Source organism: Panulirus ornatus, chromosome 33 (assembly GCF_036320965.1).
Source record: "Panulirus ornatus isolate Po-2019 chromosome 33, ASM3632096v1, whole genome shotgun sequence".
Taxonomy (NCBI): Eukaryota; Metazoa; Arthropoda; class Malacostraca; order Decapoda; family Palinuridae; genus Panulirus; species Panulirus ornatus.
Window position 1 is genome coordinate 21,926,973 of NC_092256.1, and position 25,018 is coordinate 21,951,990.

The window sequence follows — 25,018 nt, forward strand, 5'->3', positions numbered from 1 at the left end:
CACCTGACTTCTCAGTGTCCTTAAATTCTAGTGAATTCAAGGTTATTCCTTCCCTCTGCTCACGACGACACACCAGGCGTCCATGCTAACATTTTCTTATCTATTTTCGCTAATCAATTTCCCATGTCGCTCGGTTGGGTTTCCGTTTTGTGAAACACTTCTGGTCACATCTTTTGGTTCAGAAATCTACGCTTTACGTCCGTTTGAATCTTGTTGTTAGGGAAGGATCCCTGTAGCATCGGTCCGTTCTTGGTTTCCTGCCTCCACTCTTCTCGACACCTGCAGACGCACCCTCCTCACACACAGTGAGAACGAGACGAGACACTTGCATCTCGTCATATATCTCCTCTGACCACAGTCTCTCATTCCTCTTTCCATCTGATTTCGTCTCCGTTCACTTCCAGATATCTTTTGATGGAGTTTCACGACGTCTTGGTAACCTGAATACCTTCATCTGTTCTTCCTCTTACGCCTGATAACAAAACCCTCCAAGTCTACACCCTTGACACTCCTTCACTGTAGTAACCATGACCAAAAGAAATCAAGCTGACCCTTGCTAAAGATCATTCTTATCTCGACTGCCTTTTCGCTTCTTCCCATCCAGCACTGTCTTCCGTCATCACCGCCATTCTATATAACTCTGACAAGTTCGCAAGGTATTACTATACGCCATAAACACTTATGGTATGTTACTCGATGGACTTTCCAGAGGAACGAAAACATAGTATGTCTTCCTACATCTTCCTTGAAATGCTTCATCTTGCCAGGTGTTATTTTCTATAACAGAAACTCTAATATCATATGTCCTTTTGTTAATCTCGACAGGTATATCTCTCACCCACGTTCTTAGATGTCTATGTACATATTCTCTCAGCGTCAGTGCTTAATAGTTTCAATCCTCGCTACGTCTCGCTGTCAATACCATGCGGGCATCACAATGCCTCCCTCCAACGCCATTACTTGCTTTTCCAAGGGAGTCACACACCGCTCTCCCTCTCTACCCTCCTACGAACCCATGAATCCCAGACGTTTGGTTGACATCCGCACGTAGTCACTACCACCATCACCACCACTTAGCAATGCTGCGTCACGCCACCACAGCCACCTCCGCCGCTGCTCACCGTACGTTCATTTCCTGGCGAGGAATTATCTCCTGCGGCATCACGTCCCCTCGAGGAGGGAAGCAGCATCCGTCACTTGTCTCATTTACCTCACGATGTAATCATATCAAGACATGTTACACTGATATACGCTACGTTTTTCATTCTATCAACGGTTACGGTGTATATATATATATATATATATATATATATATATATATATATATATATATATATATATATATATATATGTGTGTGTGTGTGTGTGTGTGTGTGTGTGTGTGTGTGTGTGTGTGTGTGTGTGTGTGTGTGTGTGTGTGTGTATGTGTGTGTGTGTGTGTTGTCTCATATGTTTGTGTTGACGTGATAATCATGAAAGTCACACACATACACACACACACACACACACACACACACACACACACACACACACACACACACACACACACACACACCTGACTCTCCTAGATAAAGCTTTTACATATTCCTGAGAGGATTGAAGACCAAAGGTAAGGAAAATGAAAAACAAAATTAAAGGAATGGAGGGAATAACGGCTGAGGAGATTCGGGAATGAACGAGCGGATACATGGGGAGGAAGAGAGACACAGGGGGAGGAGAGAGGTACGAGGCATAGCAAGGAGGGAGGGAGAGAGGTATTAATCGCTCGGGTTGGCTGGGGAGGCGATATATCTGGCTGTAGGATCAATGTTTGGTGGCCTCCTCAGCCACGACCATTGCTGAACCGGTGACCCAACTAAGGACCTCCGCTACCGTAGCCAGTAGTTCGTATCATTGTGCCTCCTACTTCCCTCTTGTCTCTTTGTTCTGCCTCTCCGTCACTTCCGTCTCTCTTGCTTTTCCTGGACTTTACGTGTGTCGAAGAGTAGATGCTATGTTTTGACTCACAATTCTACAGACCTTGTCTGTATTCTTCTGTATAACTTTTTTTTGGATATATTTTTGTTCTAATAAGACGTCTGTATCTTGTAAAAGAACCAACTAATAAAATAAGGTCTAAGAAAATATAGGAGTAATAAATGGTACTGCTTAAAAAAGATTAAACTCATCAATGATGAATTAAAATACGTAAACCATAATAAATATTTTGTCTTCGCACTTACAAAAATCAAAACAGAAACATGAGGAGAGGTTCTCTGCATTAAGATCACATCACAACAAAGGTCTCTGAGGAGGAAACAATTTCGATAAGAAACTGAAAAAAGTCCATTGCATGTAATGATGGAGAGTAAAAAGGTTTCAATATAACATGTAGTTACAAAGGGAAGTGTAAATCACGAAATATCGGATTAAGACTAAATTACGTTCAGCAAAGCGTTCACAGTTTACACACACACACACACACACACATACACACACACACACACACACACACACATCTCCGCCCAAGCGTCCGCTACACAACAGTTATGGGCTGCCCTCTGCCGGTTATGACACACGCCCGACCCAGGCCAGTAATGACGCAGCAGAGAAGGGGCTGTCAATGACAAGAGCCAGCCCGTGCAAGGCGAGGACCTAACGAGTCTTTACACACACACACACACACACAATAAATAGATACACTGATATAAAGTTGGACTTAAACGTCCTTCCCAAGGAAATGAGACATCTTCCGTAGGAGAGGATGATGTAGGGGAGGAGCCTGGGCTCAAACCTTCACCCACATGATGTGGGAGGAGAAGGATCTGGACTCAGGACCTTTACCCACATGATGTGGGAGAAACTGGAGTCAAAACCGTCAACCACATAATGTGGGAGAGGCTCAAGTGTCTAGAGCCTCACTAAGATGATGAAGTACGGCTTCTTCTATTCATGACTTGAATTAGGTTTTAATTTTCCATTTGATGATTCCCAAATAGATATTTCACTAGCATATACATACGGCTATTTGCCTGGCATTTGATCATGGAAAAGGGCTTATTTCAACCTCCTCATTCGTGAAATCCTATTAATTGTTCCACAGTCCACTTTTTTCATGAAAAAGGCACACTCATCTTTACATATACGAAAAATAAAATTATCTTTATTTCGTTATTACTTTCAAGTCTTCCGAAAAAAATCTCTATCGAGCAAGACACTGTAAATAAAAGGTACGTTACATGAATAAATATCATTACGGTCAGATTAATGGTGCCTCTTTTTCATAAAAACGGATCCGTAGTTCTACTGGACTTGGATCAGAACTCTCTTGATTGTCCGATATTATACGCTGTGACACACAGACACACACACACACACACACACACACACACACACACACACACACACACACACACACACACACACATACACACTAACCTGGTCACAAATTGGCCAAGAACGCCGGAATAAGGATATTGCTAAGGTCAAACTTTGGCAGAAACCCCACAACCCTTCGAGGAATTTCCTGTCTAAATCAGGAAGGGAAATCTTTCTCTACACTGTGGGGACAAATATCATGTGATATCAAAAATACACCAAATAATAGTACATGCCAATTAATGGACCATATCCGACACAGTTAAAAACTGAAAAGTTATCTGTAATATGTTATTGTTATATTGTAATTATCTGTATTTGTGTGTGTTTGCTTGTCTTTGTCTATCTGTGTACGTTTGTAATTACCTGCTATTCCTATAGTGAGAAAATAATCATATTTACTCCGTTCGTCAAACATATACTGTTCCAATCATATTCTTTTTTTAGATAATCAAATTCCTTGCACAAATTACATTTTCACTGATTCAGTTGCAACTGTCAGTTATTCTGTTACTCAAAAAGAGTTATATTCGTACATCACTCTTCATTACTTCCCTCTGTATTTTCGACTAATGTTCCCTGGTCCCCTCCAACCCAGCTTGGAAAAGAATCTACCCTTATCCAAATCAGTTGGTTTATTCAGGATCTTGTTAGTCATTATAGGATCCCCTCTTTCCCTCCAATTTTTGAGGGAAGATAATTGCTGTATTTCAACCTCTCTTCATAGCCCAGACCAGCCAATTTGGCCACCATTCTAAACACACATTTTTGCTCTTTTCAACTTGTCTTTTCTCTTTTTTTTTATCAAACAGGATTTAAAAGTGATAAATCCTAATCAAGGTTTGGCCTAACACACTAGGTATATATTTTCTTTAACAACCTTTCATCAACGAACCTTGCTACTAATGTTATGTTTGCCAGTAATGTATAAACTACAATAATGTGAATATATATATATATATATATATATATATATATATATATATATATATATATATATATATATATATATATATATATATGTTCCGGTAGATTTAAAAATCAATAATAGCCAAGTTTAGTATACACGTCAACAAATATTTACAAATATATAAAACTAAACATTAACGGTAGGAGATACATATCTGGCTGCAGGATAAATGTTGGATGGCTTCAGCCCTCGACCACAGCACCCGCCTTCCATCGTAGCCCAAGTTTCTCTCTCTCTCTCTCTCTCTCTCTCTCTCTCTCTCTCTCTCTCTCTCTCTCTCTCTCTCTCTCTCTCTCTCTCTCTCTCTCTCTCATAATTCTCCGCTTGCGTTACTCTCAACATTTTGTCCTTTTCTTCCCTCAAACTCTCCTCTGCACCTCACTTTCTCTCTTGCAACTCTATTCATTCGAGAGATTCTCAATCATATAAACATGAAATTTAGCTCAAATTATACTAATGTGTTCAAGGTAGTAATCAAACAACTGCTTTATATCAAGGAAATGTGTCCGGAACAATTATGGGACATTTTCCCATTTGTCTTCCTTAAAAACGTTAATATTCATATAGAAAAATATTAGACAGCAATCATACGTAGATATTTTGATATCTCTATAGACGCTTGGTGTCTTTATCTAACCCCATGAGCACGACAGTACGTTCCTTGGATATGATAAACTCGTCTTTGTCTGACCCGGAAAAGGTCCAGTCCATTATACCACACGTCCTCAACATCGTTCTCAATGGTCATTCCGTCGCTCCCAAAGTATTACAATACTGGACTGATTTACGAGCCGTAAACCTGAATACGAACAGCTTTAACACTAAGGGATATTTCTTATGTGTTTAGGTTTGCAGAAGAAAAAAGAATAATGATTAAAATCAGTGTGGGTAAAGGATGTGTATGAATGAGTGGAGAAACTGTATTGAACCTGTTCCAACCCATGGAGCTATAGAAACGAATTTCGTGATGAGAGAGAGAGAGAGAGAGAGAGAGAGAGAGAGAGAGAGAGAGAGAGAGAGAGAGAGAGAGAGAGAGAGAGAGAGAGAGAGAGAGAGAGAGAGAGCGCACATAGATAGTATATATATATATATATATATATATATATATATATATATATATATATATATAATCTAAATAGCCTAGACCCCTATAATAGCTAGGTATATTAGTAGAGAATCCTCTCCCAGACTTCAACATTAAGGTGCACGACACGTGGGGGAGGGGGGGGAAGGGGAGACCATCACAAAATGAGAGGCTTCTCAAGACGACAGCTCACCAGACGAGAAGTTCCATTGTTAGAATTCGGGAGATTTCCCAAGGGAACGACCCCAGTGGATGACTTCCCAAGGTTCACAGTCATCAACCTGTCCCATTTGGTCATACATTCAGACTATGACAGTTACAACTGCAGCGTTTATGGCGACGTTCTAACCACATCTCTTCCTTGGCGTTTACGAATAGAAACATATCCTGCAGACTCGGATGGTATTTAGGTTTAATGATAGAATGTGTTACTTTACTTCTACAATGTGATATATCTGTTCCCTTGATTGGATTTATTGTTCCTTGTTGTTAATGACGCTATTACATGCCAAGTATTTTTCTGCGTTAAACACACACACACACACACACACACAAACACACCACACACACTCAAACAGATTTTTACGCAGGGCTGTAACGCTGAGATACGCCTGCACTAACAGCCCAACAGCTGCAGAGATTTGATGAATGCAAAGGACGTACGGTATATAGTATCCAGTGCATGGGTAAGACCCGAGTTCTGCCATGGCCAGTACTGTGAATATAAACATGCACTGAACATCATGGGGTAGCAACGATCATGGTATAGTGATGACGATGAAGTAGTAATGATGAGGATGAAGATGAGGAAGGACTGAATCAGTGTGTCCAGTAACGCTGGAAAAAAAAAAAAAAGAAAACTTGGTTACACTGTCAGTGGCGGAGTAAAGATTTCTTTTTTTTTTTTTCTTCTGGTATTTTCGGAGACTGAGGCGTCCAGCCATCCAGCCAGCCAGCTAACTGCAGCACGTCTTGGAGGGAGTCAAGAGGAACGGGAGACGCCGTGATACTAACAAATGACAGAATATGAGAAATGCTCGAAAAAAAGGTATAGTAACTTATAGAAAATCAGTAAGACATTACTGTATGACAGTGAAGGAGATTCGGCAAGGGACTTCAAGATAATCATGAAAAAATGAGACAGGGAAACATTTGTAAATCATGTCAGTTTTTCCTCGTTTTCCTCGAACATTGTAAAATAAGTCTTCATCCAACAGTCCTGTCAAAAGATCTTGTTAGGAGACTCTTAAAGCCATATATCACAGGAAAGTCAAGATAGTAAATGTTTACCTAATTGTACTAATAGCCTTCCTCCTGCCGAGGATGTCAGCGGCAGCCAAGGTAAATTTACAAAGTTAACAGAGAAGATCCAGGCAAGACGGCGAGAACGGCCTTACAAAGCGGCGGCGAAGCTCCTGTGATGGATAACTTTAATTACAGGTAAACAGAAACTGATGCTTCGAACTTACATGTTGGGGAAGATGCACAGATTTTTTAATTTTGCAGTACAGACTAAGACAAGGTACTGTGCTCATATATATATATATCTATATATATATATATATATATATATATATATATATATATATATATATATATATATATATATATATATATATACAACACTGACATCGTGCTGTTAGACGAGGATGATGTAGTTCAACAGGGAGATGACACACACATCTTACTCTGGATATACACATCACAAATCCATAAAATCCACGATCAATCATCGTTATAAGTTCTAATACAACCTGAAGGGTTCCTGGAGGTATGGCTATACTTCACTCGGAACGGAAAATCCGAACGATGAATATAAAACGTATCGAGTTTTTGCTTATAGGAATACATGAGAGGAATATAGATGGAGGTACATGAAGCGTACGAAGAATACGGTGAGGGGGAACTGGAGGAGCTGGACTGAGAACTTAGGTGGAAATATTGGGGATGAGGGAGGCAGCTGTGTTATGGTTATTAATGGACATATGTCATGATAATGAAACTCTCTCTCTCTCTCTCTCTCTCTCTCTCTCTCTCTCTCTCTCTCTCTCTCTCTCTCTCTCTCTCTCTCTCTCTCTCTTTATCTCCCGACGGGGAGGCAACTCCTGCTGTGTTCTTGGAAAATTGGAAAACCCAAAAGTCTGGTCCATTCCGGTGATTTATAGCACTGTCTGAAGCTGAGAGCTGGGAGCAGTGCAGCGCAAGGCTAAGACATCCAGAGCTGGGGGTACAGTGGTACAGGCACGAGAACTGCTTAGAAAGCTGAGGTACAATGGTACAGGCCTGAACCCCTAGAGAGCTGTAGTACATTGGTACAGGCCTGAGAACCTCCAGAAAGTGGAGGTACATTGGTACACGCCTGAGAACTAGTTCAGGCATTGAGAACTACCCAGAGAGCTGTGGTACAATGGTACAAGTCTAGAAACTCCCCGGACTGAGGAAGCTAAGATACGCCTGAAGAAATAAGTGGGAGGGAATGGGGTGGGGCTGGTTAGGACCAAGGTAAGGGTTGAAAACTCTCGAGGGAGTTGGGTGGGCTATAGCACAGGCTTGTGAACCAGCTAAAGAGCAAAGGTACAAAAGGTACAAAGACGTAAACCTGGGAACACTATGACAGTCCTAGGACCTCCCATGTGCTGGGGAGGCGATAGTTCAAAGTTGACATTTCCCCATCTGGTATGGTGGACAGCGATATCCGTTCACGTTTTTAAACTTATACGAATACTGTGATAAGAGCACGACAAACACATCATCCATTGCAAGAGTATGACAGTAGACAAATAACCAATGCCATGAATCAGATATACAGCGTTATTACTACAAAGGCAGCGTTCACCGGAGGAGCGTACAGTGCTGGGGATACAGAAGCAAACTTTGCATGGGAAAACTCGTATCAATGTTAACTCATTCTCGGAGGTCATTCAAGAGCACTGGAGCCCGACAATTTGTCTAACTCTTTTAGTCAAGGGTACAGTAACTCTTCCAGTCAAGTACGTTTCAAACAATATATTCCTCTACTGCCCAGTCAACTTCTCCATCGTTCTGTTTACAGAGGAGAACAACCTTCCCATGGTTGTAAGTCTACAAGAATACAAACCAATAAGCGAGAGAAATCTACCTCATAGCTAAACACCTTCCCTGTTGTAATTTCATAATAGAGCAAACTCTCTAAGGGTTGTAGATACATAAGAAGTAAAACACTTTCGTGTTACAGGCTCAGAGTATATCATACCCTAGCAGTGTCATGAGCCTGACAAACACCAAAATCCCCTCACTGTTTTCTTTACGAGACTCTATGTAGTAAATTTAGACGAGGTAAACCTCTTAAAGTTGTACATTTATAACGGAAAAGCCGTCCAGTGTTCTAAATCCAGAACACAACAAGCCTCGCCAGCGGATTAAGTTTAAAACACGGTAAATTCATTTATTTCTGTAGCTATTCGACCCATCAGTTGTTCCATGCAGCGCCTCGTCCTAACAAGAACACAGCAATTTGTTGTCCATCACAAAGGCAAATATATCAAGCTCCCACCACACTGGGTCGCAGAAGCGCAAGATATTTTTCTACTCAGAAGAGTACTGTGTAAAACTCATGTCCATCTTGAATATAGAAACATCTACAGATCCATGAAAATGTTTGTGTATAAGAAACGCATTTGGTATTCTTGCCTTTAGTGAGATGGTACTTTTCAGAACTACTAATATATATATATATATATATATATATATATATATATATATATATATATATATATATATATATATATATATATATATATATATATATATATATATATATTAGTTGGTATCAGTCTGCCGCCTGTGATGCAATACATCTCAGGCGCCTCTCTCATCTATAACCAAGGGACACAGCGAACTTCCCTTCGTTTATATGTGAGTCTAGAGAGTTCCTCTTGGCCATGTACATATCTCACGCTTTATCTTTATTGTTTTGTGTGTGTGTGTGTGTGTGTGTGTGTGTGTGTGTGTGTGTGTGTGTGTGTGTGAGGGGAACGGGTGTGGGAGCATGGAGCATTGAAGATGTCCTTTAGATAAGAAATTTTATTTCACACAGGCACAGCGGATCCTAACGCAGTAGATTTTGCACAAAATGACAGTTTTTGAAAATCATTTCCACTGGAGACAAGAGAGAGGTATCCACGACGAGATTATGCTCGACAGATGGGCAACTGTGTAGCGTCCACCGCATGAGAGAGAGAGAGAGAGAGAGAGAGAGAGAGAGAGAGAGAGAGAGAGAGAGAGAGAGAGAGAGAGAGAGAGAGAGATGCAATATAATGTGGCTTATGAATCTAACAAATAAATAAAAACAAAATAAACAGCAAATCGACAAAGTTAACTGAGTGAAAGAGAATCTCAATAGGGAAGACGTCTGCTTTCAACAGTCCAGATCTCAGATCCCTGTTCGAGTCTTGTGTCAAACTCATGAGTTAGTCCACTGCAGGTACTGAACTGACCACTGTGTAATATCTCTACATCAAAGTCAACTAAATCCACTTACTAGAAAGCATCCAACCCTCTACCGTGATTCACATCTCTATAATTACCAAAACACTTTTTTTATTAGTATTTTTAAAACGTGAGAAACCATGAATTCTAAAACATGGAAACCATAAAGATAAATTCGGAACCCTGCGGGAGACAATAACTGGAACCCAAAACTTATCTTCTAATTCTACGCCCCAGTGACTTGCCATGTTCTGAATGATAATGACTATGAATTGAAGGCGATTTCAAGCATATATTTGGCTTAAGGAGCCGAACTCAGGAGATCACTGAGGCGTTGCGAATCATTCGGCAAGGTAGAGAAAGAGAGAGAGAGAGAGAGAGAGAGAGAGAGAGAGAGAGAGAGAGAGAGAGAGAGAGAGAGAGAGAGAGAGAGAGAGAGAGAGAGAGAGAGAGAGAGAGAGAGATGTTGATGAGATGGCTTTATTCTCTCCTGACTCGTAAATTATATATATATATATATATATATATATATATATATATATATATATATATATATATATATATATATATATATATATATATATAATGTGTGTGTGTACCATTTTTCATGGGATAGTACAAAAGTCGTTTATTTTTGGATCAGGAATTCTATGTCTCAATAATAATAGTCAGATATCAAATCTTCCTCTAGCAAACATTACAGAATATGTGAATTAGAATACCTGCTTACATACGAGGACAAAATAAACGAGACTTTGACATGCAACAGAGCTAGTTCGTAGTGCTCATCGCATGTTTTTCCCTTTCTGAAAGAGAGGAAAAGTCGAGGGACAGAGGAAGAGACGGGAATAATACTGCGATTCTTCAGCTCAACTAAAAACCAACCCACCAGCAATATGGACGAGACCTAACACACGTAAAGACCCATAAACCTTGACGAACACACGTTACTAGAGCAACCCTTCGGTTTTATAGACCAACGCTCGCATACGCCCACCAAAACCCTTCCACCCAGTCTACAGAATGACTCACACACACACACACACACACACACACACACACACACACACACACACACACACACACACACAAGCATCAGACACGCCCCTAGCGTTCGAGCGTATGAAAGCTCTACAGTCAGTGTGGTGTGTGGGTGTGCTGGAGTGGTGGTGGTGGTGGTGGTGGGGTAAGAGCCAGACGCAGTCATACCCAACGTGGTGCTGGCCCAACCCGAGGCTGAGGCCGGGCCGGGTCAATAGCCCCCAAACCTTGGTTCCCCCTGGCCAAAACCCGGGAGTCGTTCTCTCACTGGACTGAGCTGGATCTTCTTTATGTTTGTTTGTTTGTGTGTGTGTGTGTGTGTGTGTGTGTGTGTGTGTGTGTGTGTGTGTGTGTGTGTGTGTGTGTGTGTGTGTGTGTGTGTGTGTGTGTGTGTGTGTGTGGCTGGTCGGTTGGAGGTGGATAGGACGCTGGTGAACGGTGAACGGACGTGTGCTGTGGATGGGTACAGGATGGTGATGTTTAGGCAGAAGATAGCGGAGCGTGGCATTGCTGTAATGGACTGTGGTAGGTGGTAAGGGGTGGACACTGTGTTGGTGGTAGGTGGATGCTGGTTGTGGTGGTAAGTGATGCAGGTTGTGGTGATAGGCGATGCTGGTTGTGGTGGTAGGCGATGCTGGTTGTGGTGGTAGGTGATGGTTGTGGTGATAGACGATGCTGGTTGAGGTGGTAGACGATGATGGTTGTGGTGGTAGGTGATGCTGGTTCGCTATCTGTTAGAAAGGGTGCTACATCTGATACGAATACAAAGATATACACCAAGCAACAGACCACTGAGTGCCGTCGAGGCTGTTTGTGATAGTGGTAGACATCACTGAGTCATAGATCAGTGTGGTGAGAGTAAGAAGTGTGGTAAGAGTTGGAAGTGTGGTTAGAGTTGGAAGTGTGGTAAGAGTTGGAAGGCATACAGATATGATTATGAGAGACAGATCTACAAACTGACAGTATGACTAAAGAGGCGCAAACAATATAAAGTCGTGGTCCTGAAGCGAAAGATTGATCAAGTCTATTCTCAATAGCATCTACAGCACTGCTTTTATCTACTCTAACTGGAAAATTATTCCTTATGTAAACAATCACGTTGAAGGAAAAACAATTCGCCTCATTCGAGGTAAAGTCTACCCACGAGTTGTATCCATTACTACATCGGAAATCAGACGAATCAAGTCTTAAGCACCTTATTAGACGAAAATGATAATAATCAAAGCCTTTGATGATCCTATATATTTGTACTGGATGACCTTAAATTCAAATCCTCTCTTGTCTATGCTAAATAGATTCAAGCCGTTTAGTCGGCTCTAACAGGATTTGATTCTCAGGCCGGGAATCATCTTGGTAGCTTGGAGATGCTATGCTCTATCTTTTTTCCAATTACAGTGAACGGAACTGAACATAATAATCGAGAGGAATGTTCATCTTAACCCCTTGAGAACGACTGTACGACTATTGGGTTTCATGATCCTCAACGGTTAGGTCAATGGCTAGGTGGTCATTATACCCAGGGGGTCATACCATACGTGCTCAAGGAGTTGAGAAGAATTACTGCCAGTTCTTCGTAACAGATGGAAACTTTGAAGCTTTTCAGCTCGTGGTATTCGTCAAGTAAGGTGCCATTCAGTCTACAAAACAGCCAGCACTCATGCTCTCACTTATCCTGGTTATTGTGAACGTACTGCAGAAATATAACGGTGGTTTGATGGTTTGATAAGACTTCACGCCCCTCTGTCAGACGCTGAAAAATCTTATTTCCCGCTGTTCGTGCAGTGAGAAGATCAAGGCTTGAAAATCACACAAGTAAATTTCAAGATCCACATTATCTCTTGCTATGCAGTCAAAATCCACATACTCCTAGTGTAGTATTTACACACATATTGTATGTGTTGCATACAAACTTCATGTGTAGAACACATACTAATAGATGTGGGAAGAAGTACCGTTCACATGTACTGTTCCAGTAACAGTCTATTACGTACACTGCTTGCTTCTGGAAAGATTGCTTCAATATATTTGAGCTTTTGAGAGAGACGTAGGGAATAAGAAGTTAGCTGGAGTGGTATGAATATTGTGGTAGTTGCACTGTCAAGTCTATTTCTAAATATAAATATCAATTCAGTCCGGAAAAAAAAACGTTGTATTTATAGGAACGTATTGACTTTATGACACAATATATTCTCCGTCGAAATTACTGAGGTCTTTATTTTAGTTTACTAAGGCCAATATAATGTTCTGAAAACAATATTATGAGAGGAACTTAGTCATAAGGTATTGTGATGACTGGTGAATCTTCCAGTCAATACAACTTTTAGTATCAACATTACTTGTCTGTATAGATGTGCCACTATAGTTTGCATATCACCCATGTCACAGAACAATATCATCGTCAGCTCAATAATGTATTCTCTCGTTCCCAGTGTTGAATGTAGTGGGTACTCGGGAGTCAGGCCATTGGCATCAAGTTCTGGCTATGTCCGTAGGTCCGACCGCTAACGAGGAAAGTTGGAGCTAATTAGAGACGGGATCTTCAAACGAAGCAGTTGGCGATATTCTGGTCTCAACACTCGCAGTCTCCGACTCTAGTGAACTTTACAGCCGGGGATATTTGTGCAACGCTTCGCAACCTGGCTCAAACTGGGTTCGTTAAAGGTGACCTGTTTGTTAGTCGTCTCTCTCTCTCTGTGTGAATTGGGGTGTTCAAATCGGTTAAACTTTAAGGCAATATCTGTAAAAATAGTCATGCGATCTCTCGCGATAATGGTATGAGCTTTCCCTATCGCACGTCCCTGGCACAATGATCGCGACGCCACTTTCGCCGCCATTCGGGCTTAAGGTCATTCATATAATCCACCGCCGCCATTGTGCGTTAAAAAGGTCTTGTCCCATTTTTTATCCCTGAAGCTACATATCAAAGTGTGATTTTAGATATCATGTGTATTCATGACTGACAGATAGCACTTTCCCTCGCTCACAAAAAAAATGCGTCAAAAAGTAGCACCAGCTCCAGCATGATCGTCTGCTCAGAGGTGTGTGATCACAGATATGAGAACGTGACGCAGGTGCACCTGACCAGACCCTTTACACGTCATCCTCTCGAGCACGACAGGTACGACGCTGAATCATAGAGTCGTAAAGGTTACCCTTACCCTCAAGGGTTAGGCCAAAGGACAGACCATCACACCCTAGGGTAGTGCTCAAGCGGATGATGATGACAAGACAACAGGAGCGGAGTTGCCAGCTCGCTCCTTCTCAGAGTGCTGCGTCTCGCACAGCAGTTACTTTAAGCTGATCACTGTGTTACACCGCTATATAGCTCTGCTAACGTCATATCTTCCTTAATGAGTGTCTGTACGTATTTTCTCTCCCCCCCTCATCTTCCTCTACGCCCGGATCTCGGGATCGAACGTGGATACCCGTAAAACCAGGAAACCTGACCCCCATTCCCTGGAGTCATTTCCGATTTCTGGGACTTTTGCCCGGAATCACTTGTGGAACTTTGCTGCTGGCTGTGGGATTTTGCTCTGAGCTACGTCCTAAGACGGGCAAAGTTTCCATGTTCTAGACTCTAGATTTTGGTTCATTTCTGTTTGAATATAGATAGCTTAAGACTCAGTAGGATTTGGTCCCTGAAGATTTCATCCTTCTAAGTTATAAATCATATTTCTAAGTATTTCCTATCACACACACACACACACACACACAGACACACACACACACGCGCGCGCGCGCACCTGAGAGGGTTAAGCTATTGTAAGAGATTAGCGACCATAAATTTGTTCAACAAAGAAGAGAGAGGAGTAAGGGTTGATCTGATCACAGCCTTTAAGATTTAAAGCAAGCTTGATGATGTCAACAGAAACCAGTTCATCGAAAAATGCAAGACCAGAACAACCAGAAGCTATAACATGAAATTAAGTAAAAACGTTGTAAGAAAAAGATGTGAAAAAAAAATTACAACACGAAAGTGATGAATGACTAAATTGTAATGAAAATATAGAAATCTTATGAAAAAAAAAGTTTGACAAAGTTGTATGATAACAGAGATTGTTCAAGAGATGGAGGAGGGGGAGCAAAAGAGTGTAGAACTCCCGGCCTATGACATACAAACAGATCATTACGACAAGAAAATTACAGGGCAAGACACAGCTTCTAAATCTGCCCTCCTGTTTAAGATAATCTTACTCAAAGTAATTAAAAAAAAAATCTTTCCCTGTGGATTAGATAATTAGAAACGGGCCAGGAGGCTGCGCTTAACACTCTCAGGTATAAAAAGAGACGACACATTCACTTGCAAGTGCTTGGCAGTGTTTCAGACTTAAGGATCTTCCTGTGCGTGAGATTAGATATGGAGGTAAAGGTGAATAAGAGCGTATTACAAAAGCTTATAGTACACTACAGTGGCTGGACAGCAGTAAGTATCATCTTGATGATGTGCCTCTTTTTGAATTCACTAAGACAGCTTACGAAACCGCAGGCACAAAAACCTTTATCAAATTTCTTGGGTTTTATATTCATATATATATATATATATATATATATATATATATATGTATGTGTGTGTGTGTGTGTGTGTGTAGAGAGAGAGAGAGAGAGAGAGAGAGAGAGAGAGAGAGAGAGAGAGAGAGAGAGAGAGAGAGAGAGAGGACAATCCACTTTCCAGTATGTGTAAATGAAGTTAAGTTTGGATCCTGTGCAAGTATGTGGGCTCTGTTTCCTCCCTGTCCTGCATTCCTTCTGGTTTAGGAAATTGAATTCCTTAGATCCTTCCGAAGTTGAGGGAAATTTCCAACCGAATAAAAAGTCTCCTAATAACCGGCTTTCAGTGGAATTTCTGCATTAAACAACATTATCGGTGCAATCATGACTGCATTCCTGCATACTGATGAATTACGTCAGCTATCAAATGAAAACAAGAAGTTGATGTAGTGAACCATGTGATTTATAAACTTACAGGAAGTATTAATACTGAAACAAGCACGCAGAAACATACATATGCACACACATATGTAATCATGTATATATATATATATATATATATATATATATATATATATATATATATATATATATATATATATATACACAACAACCAACTCATGAGGCCGACTCATCAAAGGCGACCAGAACATTGACAACTCCATCAAAATTACTGCTGTAAAATTATCAAAATTTCCCCGATTTTTATTTTCTTTTTGTGACCATGCTGGTGGTCAGAGCGGTCGAGGTTAATAATGGAAAACTTGAATATTTCGCTGGACATAAAAATCCACGTTGAACGATCAACTTAAAAGGCAACAGCTTCCTAGTTTATCGTTCTAGTTAACAAAGCCATCACCAGCATTTACGCATTTTCCTAATTTTATGGTATAATTACCAGAAACATGTTAATGATCTCGTTTACTTTAATGATCACAATCTTCAATCTTAACCAGGATTTAGGAAGAAATTAGTTTCCATAGCGATGTTTGCCCTTATGTCCCGACGCAGTGGAGGGGATGAAAGAAGCGAAACTGACATAGAGGCTCTATCTGTCAGTTATGGTGGAGTCAAGAGGGAAAGGAAGACCATGGCAAAGATGGGGTTAAAGGGGCTCTGGGGCAACGTGGACTAAACATTCAGAAGGGCAAAAGGCTTCACTGAATAAAATGAGTTAGAATAATGTGGTATATATAGGTGGGGGGAGGGTGACGTACTGTTCATGGGCTGAGCCAAAGTACACGAAGCGAACGACGTCAAATGTGCTGTGGTATGTTGGGCTTAGTTGTGGATGGTAGCCTCTGGTTCTAGTACAATGTGCATGATAACTAGAGATTGGATGGATGCAAATGACACCAATGGTCGTTTGTTCCTAATGCTCAGGCGAGAAAGGCAATTATATAAATAGTCATATGCAACCTGTGTGTTTTCTACATCTTCTTTTGTTCAATTTTCTTACTTATCTTTTCCCACTTATTCTCTTTTCCTCTCTCACTTCTTCAACAAGTGTAGGAGTCAGTTAATGCATTTCTGTATTTTTCTCTCGTGTTCCGAGGGAGGAAAACACGTATCTTTGCTAATCTCCGGCGAATCCTCTTAAAAATTCCGTTATAGCTCTGATTACTTGCTTTTAATTAAACTTTTGACAAGGCCGGATTGGTTAGCGGGAGGGGCGGGGAGCGAGTGGAAAATCGAACAGAGATATAAGAGATAAAAAGAGGAGAAGGGGAGAGAGGAACGGGAGGAGAGGACCGGAGAAGGAAAAGAGGAAGAGACTACGAGAGATGGAAAAGGTGGAAAGAGTTTAAAAAAATAAAAAAACACAAACGAAACTAAACATTTCTGTGCACAAGCAGCAGTCTGTTACTCCGACACAAACATGAGAAACAACAGAACTTTGAAAAATATACATGTATATATAAAAAAAAAAGTTAAGAAAGAAAAGAGGTGAAAAAAATGGCATCAAACATGAGTCACCATTTTTAAACGAGACATTTTAGCCACCCTAATACAACCCTGGGAAACCCCAGACAGTGCCATCTGTATCAACACTAAAACAAATGAATCAAATCCTCTTACTAACGTAAATAATACTTAAAAACATGTAATCCTCATGAAACAATATTAGGTAGTCCAAATCTCATTAAAAGTAGGTAAGAGCATATCTCTCGGAACGGGATGAAATTACTCAACAAACGCCTGTAAGTAAAACTAAATTTTTGTCTTTACTTTAGATCCGTGGGAGATTTACAGTATTGCAATTCTTGGAGCGGTTTGAAGGAGGCTGGAATCTGAGTGCCGTCTTGGAGGAAAGAACTCCAGCGGTCGCAAACCTGCTGAAATTCTGAAACCATCTGGGCTTGACAGATACCAGCTGTAGAAGAAAAAGAAGAAGAAGAAGAAGAAGAAGAAGAAGAAGAAGAAGAAGAAGAAGAAGAAAATGAAGAAGAAAATGAAGAGGAAGAAGAAGAAGAAGAAGAAGTAGAAGAAGAAGAAGAAGAAGAAGAAGAAGAAGAAGAAGAAGAAGAAGAAGAAGAAAAAAAAATGTGTAGGAATAGATGATATAATACAGTAAACTAAAACTTACACTTCCAGTTTATACCAGAACATTCATGTTACCTTTTCCCTGCCCGGGTTATCATCTCGTCACATTAGCGCCTTAATATTCATACAGACCTTTCTACCCGGTAGGGAAAAATAATAAATACACAGTTTACGAGCTTCCCTCATGGCAGTATAAATTTTATATTTTAAGCCGTCAGATCCATGACTTTGGAGTGATGCATGGCGTGTCTTACCTGCCATCTGCTCTCTCTCTCTCTCTCTCTCTCTCTCTCTCTCTCTCTCTCTCTCTCTCTCTCTCTCTCTCTCTCTCTCTCTGTAACGAGCGTAGCAGCAGAGCAAGACTTATTGTTTACCTTACACTCTTCATCTGCTGGTTTAATAAATAATTAATGAATTAATCTCTCAATCTCTCTCTCTCTCTCTCTCTCTCTCTCTCTCTCTCTCTATATATATATATATATATATATATATATATATATATATATATATATATATATATATATATATATATATATATATATTCTTCTGCTTCTTTTCTTTTTTTTCATATTTGAACCGTGTTCTGTGTCAGCGAGGTAGCACCTGGAATAAACGAAGTAATGGCTACATCAGCTCACACTCATTCTCTAACTGTCATGTGTAACGCACCGAAACCACTACTCCCTGTACACAAACCAGACCCAACATACCTTTCCATAGTTTACTCCGAACGCTTCAAGGGATACGCATAAATAATTCATCTGTGAGAGATCATTTAACAAGCATGTTTTGTACGCTTTGTTTTAAATCACACCGCTGGTCTGAGACCCTACATATATATACATACATATATCTTTCTTTTCTTTCATACTATTCGCCATTTCCCGCGTTAGCAAGGTAGCGTTAAGAACAGATTACTGGGCTTCTGAGGGAATATCCTCACCTGGCCTCGTTCTCTGTTCCTTCTTTTGGAAAATTAAAAAAAAAAAAAAAACCGAGAGGGGAGGATTTCCAGCCCCCCGCTCTCTCCCCTTTTAGTCGCCTTGTACGACACGCAGGGAATACGTGGGAAGTATTCTTTCTCCCATGTCCCCAGGGATATATATATATATATATATATATATATATATATATATATATATATATATATATATATATATATATATATATATATAAGCATCTAGTAATCGTGACCTCCATTCATTATCATTTCATCTCGTTCATAAAACAACAAATATAATTTGCTGATGCCAGCCAGAGTCCTGTAAGCTGCTACAGTATATCAGCCTCATAATAACTCAGTTGCAGGTCTTTAACTTAGGCCAGTATACACAGTTTTGAAGAATAGCTGGATAGCGCACCTTTAATTACAATCGATGTACATGTACCACAATAACGAAGGCACAAACCTTTAATTAGGGAATTTCTTCATATATCTGAATACAAGTAGGTCACAGTTATAATTCACGCAATTATTCATCGATAAAAATGGGACAGTGCCGGAATTACCGCTATTATACTTGCGCTATCATTAGCGGAGTGGTCGAATTAATGTCATTATACGCTCTAGAAAATTGGAGTGACAATGAACACTACTCACAACATAATAATGGAGTGTGGGGATGCGTGAGCAGAGGGCCACTTACCTCCTCCGACGCGTCCTCGTCGAGTGGAGTGAGACTCATCCTGGGGGGGCGCTCATTAGGGCCTCCCTCTTCACCAGTCGACGAGGACCTCCAAACTTCACCAAAGATCAGGACCTCCCCCTCTTCACCAGCTGAGAGGGACCTCCAAAGCTTCACCAAAGACTAGGACTCCCTCTTCACCAGTAGAAGAAGACCTCCAATACTTCAGCAAGTCCAAGGGCCTCTCATTACCAGGCTTAAAGAAACCCAATAAACTTCGACAAAAGTAAGGGGCCTTCTTCGGGAACGTGATACAAAGGAGGCCTTCTATTTCTCACCACTACTAGGCTCTACTTCTATACGCTTCTCCAGAACTGGTGTTTTCCTTTGTTCAACCATCGGTAGGGCCACGATCCCTCTTGACCTTCCGTACCTTCATGTGAAACTCTCAGATTCACTTCACTCCAGCTATTTTTCAGAGGCCCTTATACAATTCACAGATAAAAAAAAAAAACATACAAATTTCAGAGTTTCACGCATCTGTGGAGCCTGTGCCTCCTCGAATCAATAGATAATGCATTTAGAGACACAAGGTACTCCATGTTTCTTGAGATGATGGTATCTTTCATACCTAGAAAAGACAAGGATCATTAAAGCACATAAATTTGTTTCACCTCATAATTTGGAATAAAAGTTTCACCTGAATTTTACCATATCATATAAGAGGATCTTCCTGAGTTAAAAGTCTCCTGTGTGCTATTTGAAGATTCTCATGTTGATAACAAGTTTAGTTAATGCCTGGCACATGATCTCATTACACGTGTGGGGTCCCTCCTTACCAGTTTGTTTTTTTCGCTACGATAGTCAGGGGAAAAGCTCCTTCTTCACATTTTAAGTAGGAACTTTATGAATAACATTATTTCCTGTATCATAATGCCTTAATAATCTCTTCTAAACATTTTCATAATATTCCTCGTCTTAGTTTGGCTTTTCTTTTATCTATTCTTTAGGAGTCTATCAAATGATAAAGGACCTGAAGTGTTTCAGTTGAATAGCTTGATTCGGAGGATGTAACCAGCTGTAACAGCATGAGTCAGATGTATTTTGCTGCGTAAGGACGCTGCGACTCACAAACGTTCTTCTCTGATACCTTGATGGGGAAAATAACAGGAAAGTTCGAGTCACAAATTTACTTAATCTCTGCAGTGGAAGGAAGTGATTCTCTTGAGTACGACAGCTTACAGGGAAACTTCACTTATTGTCTGGAGAACTTCTATCTTCAACCACGTCCTGGACTTGACTATAGCCAACACAGCCACATGTGGGTCATCTTAAGGCCTGCCTACAAGTGATCTTTGCGTGTTTCCCCTGCTCCTCAAGACACCATCTCTGAAAGAATATAGAAGTGATTGTTTAAGTATTTACCAAGAAAATGTGTCAGTACTCCTGACAAATTTCAATTATTATATAAATGTGATATTCTATTAACTATCTTTGCTGATAACTTTCATTTTCATAAATGCGATGTCTATCTATTAGCGCTATTAACAACTTTCACTATAAAGGCAATGTTCTGTCATAAACTGTAAGATACCGTACAGTTACAATGATATACATAGAAATCATCTTATCAAACGTTATAATCTACTATATAAGGTGTGTTACTGAAGGCAAACCGGCACACAAATGCGGCTGTAAGAGGAAGTTAGATAGGCATGAGGATGGAAGAACTGTATACCCTCCTGCCAGCATATCATTTAAATCGATGATGAGACCTCTCAAACTAATGTTCCCACATTCAAGTAATATCTAAAACACATGAGAGATGCATTTTGAGCTAGCCATTATCTAGTAACTAAACACAATATATATTCTGTCACAGCTCTGTAAATAAGTAATTACGAATCACATTCCTATAATCAAGTAAGGGAAACATAATTTGACAGGTCTGTAGAATGTAAGCACAACACTCGACAGGATCTGTATATTGTATGCTTGAGAAATGTACCTAATATGCATTTAGTATGAGAGTAAAACAAATTGATATTTCAGAAGAATGTGAGTGAAACAACTTGGAAATACTTGAAGGATATGAGTCGAACAATTTAACATGCCTGTAGGATGTAAGTTAAACATAACGGGACAGATCCGTAGAGTTCAAGCTACTGAAACGTTACGGGTAGTGTCCGTAGCCTTTACATAACAGAGGTCGTGCATACAGAACGCAAGTGTGTCTGCTGCCACTTGCAACAGATGCCGTAACTCTTCACAGACCGCGATCATATCATTAATACAACAATGTGCTCGGAGGCTGCTAAAATATGGAACCACGGGAATACATATTGTATAGAATATGCAATTGCCGTCAAACATATACAGAGATATCTACGTTATAATATATATATATATATATATATATATATATATATATATATATATATATATATATATATATATATATATATAATGTAATTCTACACACACCTCGGTGTATTTCTGTACCAAAGTGCTGTAAATTTTGGCAGCATGTAGTGGAGAGGTGGCCTGGACGTGAAGGGCTGGGAGACGTGACCAGAATATATTTGCTAACTTTGACAGTGAGGTCAGTGAATAATGATATTTCACCCGTGTAAAGTTTTCATCAACACGGCGTCAAATGATGAATAACACTTCGTGTGTTGCATGTTCAACTAAACACGTAACTGTTCTCATCATGAATCTCTTCATGTTAGTAAAGGCAAACTGTAGTTCTTCTGTGTGTGTGTGTGTGTGTGTGTGTGTGTGTGTGTGTGTGTGTGTGTGTGTGTGTGTGTGTAAGAGGTGCACAACATTTATACGGATATTTGACCTGAAAAACTGCAAGTAAAATGTAACGCAATGGTCTACATATAATTCGGCAAAACAAATTAGTTTTGGAATCGTGTTAAAAATTCATATTATGATTCCAGCTGCTGGTGACAAATATTACTCGGTCTAATTATATACCAAAATTTTTCGGCCGGATGTGTATTGAAAAATGTGACTGGAGAAACAATTCCGCTGAAATACAACATAAACATTTTGGTCTGACATGAGACTAGAGGAGACATAGGGGACTATTGAATGACCAATGGGTGATAATTTGTGTGTTTAAGATACTTCTAGACCAGCTGTACGAAATGTGTTATAAATCACGATGCAAAGTTTACAAGAATGATTTGGTTTTACAGCAGATTTTGAAGACGGAAGGCATTCATTCCCACCGCAACCAAAAACCAGCTCATACAACAATTCACGAAACTAAGCATGTCACTGACAAACCATGAATTACATCATCAACCATATCATCCCAATGAAATAATCACTCACCATAGCATCAACCATACCATCAACCAAACCTCACTGTTAACCCCATTATATAAAAACACTACCAAGTACACCCAAAACCATGCTGTCAACCACCACCATCAACCATTTTACCAGAGTCATCCTTAACACCAATATACACCCGGTACTAAAGCATAAGTCATATCTCACTAGTCATTGTAAACAATCACGCCAGGATCCACGCTGCCAACCACACCACCAGTCAACCATCTTCATCATATGTGACTCGAGTATCCAGAACATCCATCCTTGAGTGGAAAATTGGAAGCCTCCAAGAAAGTCATGCAATTGGTTGATATGTTACAGATTTCCAACGAACATCACACAGGAGACAGGATTGAGATGGTCTGAAGGAGTTTAATTTCAAATTAATTACGCTTTCAGTCGTAACTGCATTAACTCCAGTATATTTCAATTACAGAGGAAATTAGAATTTAGCCCAGTGGGGTGTAAACACCCCACAAAGGACTTAGAAACAGCTGTGTACAGTGAGTTTCTTAGGATTAAGATTTACTGGAGAGTTTACAAAAACAAATTCTGACAGTAAATGTCATTCATTACGTAAATTGCTGTGTAGTTATAATTTCCCATCAATAAACAACGTTCTAATATACGAAAACTTATGTAAAAGTAATTGTTATTTGTGAATAATATATGAAGATAATCAAATGGTATCTGGGTATGAATACTTTATGTGAGACATTTTCTTTGATCAACGTAATCTGTAGAAATCATTACGTGTGCTGCTGCTATTATAAGATTAATATTCCCAAGTAGTTTGTTTGCACAATAATGAGCGTAGGTTCAAGTGAAACTGCCGAGTATTGGACGTACCACACGAGACTGTTTGGTCTTAATAACGAAATCAATCATCGTCATATCACTAAAATTGGCTGTCTGAAGACTTATTAACTACTACTACCCAGTGACAAATAATGGTAGTTAACCCCTTAAAGAGAAAGGCTAGATCCTTGAGCACGATGGTCCGATCCTTGGGTATCAAGTCTCGGGTTCTCACACCCATGGCGAAACACCATCATGCTCTAGAGGTGAATAAACAAGGACGGGTGGTTAAAGACACAGAAACGGCGGATTAAACTGACTTTAATCTCATCCTAGTACCTCTGCAGCAACATCCTAGCGGTGAACCCAAGAACTATCAACATACCCATTCAGCACAGGCATCCTCACCACAGCAAACTCAACTCTTCTTTACTATCTTAGCGCCCCAACATCTCCACCCCAGCATGAGCAGCAGCATCCCACCCCAGCAGACCAGGTCCTCCAGTGTTCTGCTCCTCATGTCAAAACACAATAACCGGCACAGTAAACAGACACATATTTACTCGCTTTTTTCACTATTGATCTTCATTGTTTGATTGTTTGTCACTGATACTATTTCTATGTGACTCTCCAGTCATTGCATTTTGTCTATATCATTCTTCCAGTCTTGTCGTCAGAACCCCTCTCCCCAAAGTTGTTCGACATTAAACCTAATTCTTTAACAAGCATTTACTGCTATAATCATTCTCGTTACGGTATCCAGTTTCATTTGCATTAGCATACCTAACTCCCTCTTGAAACTATGAATTATAAAAACACCTATAACGTACATTGTTCAAATGCACGAATGTCAAAATAAAGCCCAATATCTGCGTCAAGCTTATAGGTTCTGTAGCTGACACAGTTCCATGAAAATAGATTATGTATCAGATTTCATAAAAGACTTTCATTCTTTTTATGCTGGTGGGTTCGGAATATCAAGTCTCAATATGGCCGGAATTCACCAGTTTGCTCGACTGTAATGTGACCTTGAATTAAAGCAGACAGAGCTGGACACTGCGGAAGCTAAGACCGGTCAAGCTTAGAACTGGGCAGGCTAGGAATATGTCTAAACATGAGGTGTTCATGGTAGGAACTGTCCTAACGAGGCTGAAAACCCGTCTAACTAGGAACTAGTAGGACTAGGAACCGGTCTAGCCAAGAACTAACTTAGTTAAATATAAGTCCAAGAAGACCTCGGCACGACGAGATATAGCCAGTGTAGGAGCTGGTCAAGCTACGCAGTTTTGACCA

At 40.1% G+C, this 25,018-nt stretch overlaps 1 protein-coding gene across 2 annotated transcripts in view; it reads right to left on the reverse strand.

Moving 5' to 3' along the window:
• The window catches only part of LOC139759583 (transmembrane protein 151B-like), a 189,747-nt gene that overhangs the window by 26,979 nt on the left and 137,750 nt on the right, over positions 1 to 25,018 (reverse strand). For both annotated transcript variants that reach the window (XM_071681869.1, XM_071681870.1), the window contains one exon: positions 19,598 to 20,965. In XM_071681869.1, the coding sequence (XP_071537970.1) occupies positions 19,598 to 19,636 (39 nt within the window). In that variant the 5' untranslated portion in view covers positions 19,637 to 20,965. The remainder of the gene's footprint in view (positions 1 to 19,597; positions 20,966 to 25,018) is intronic.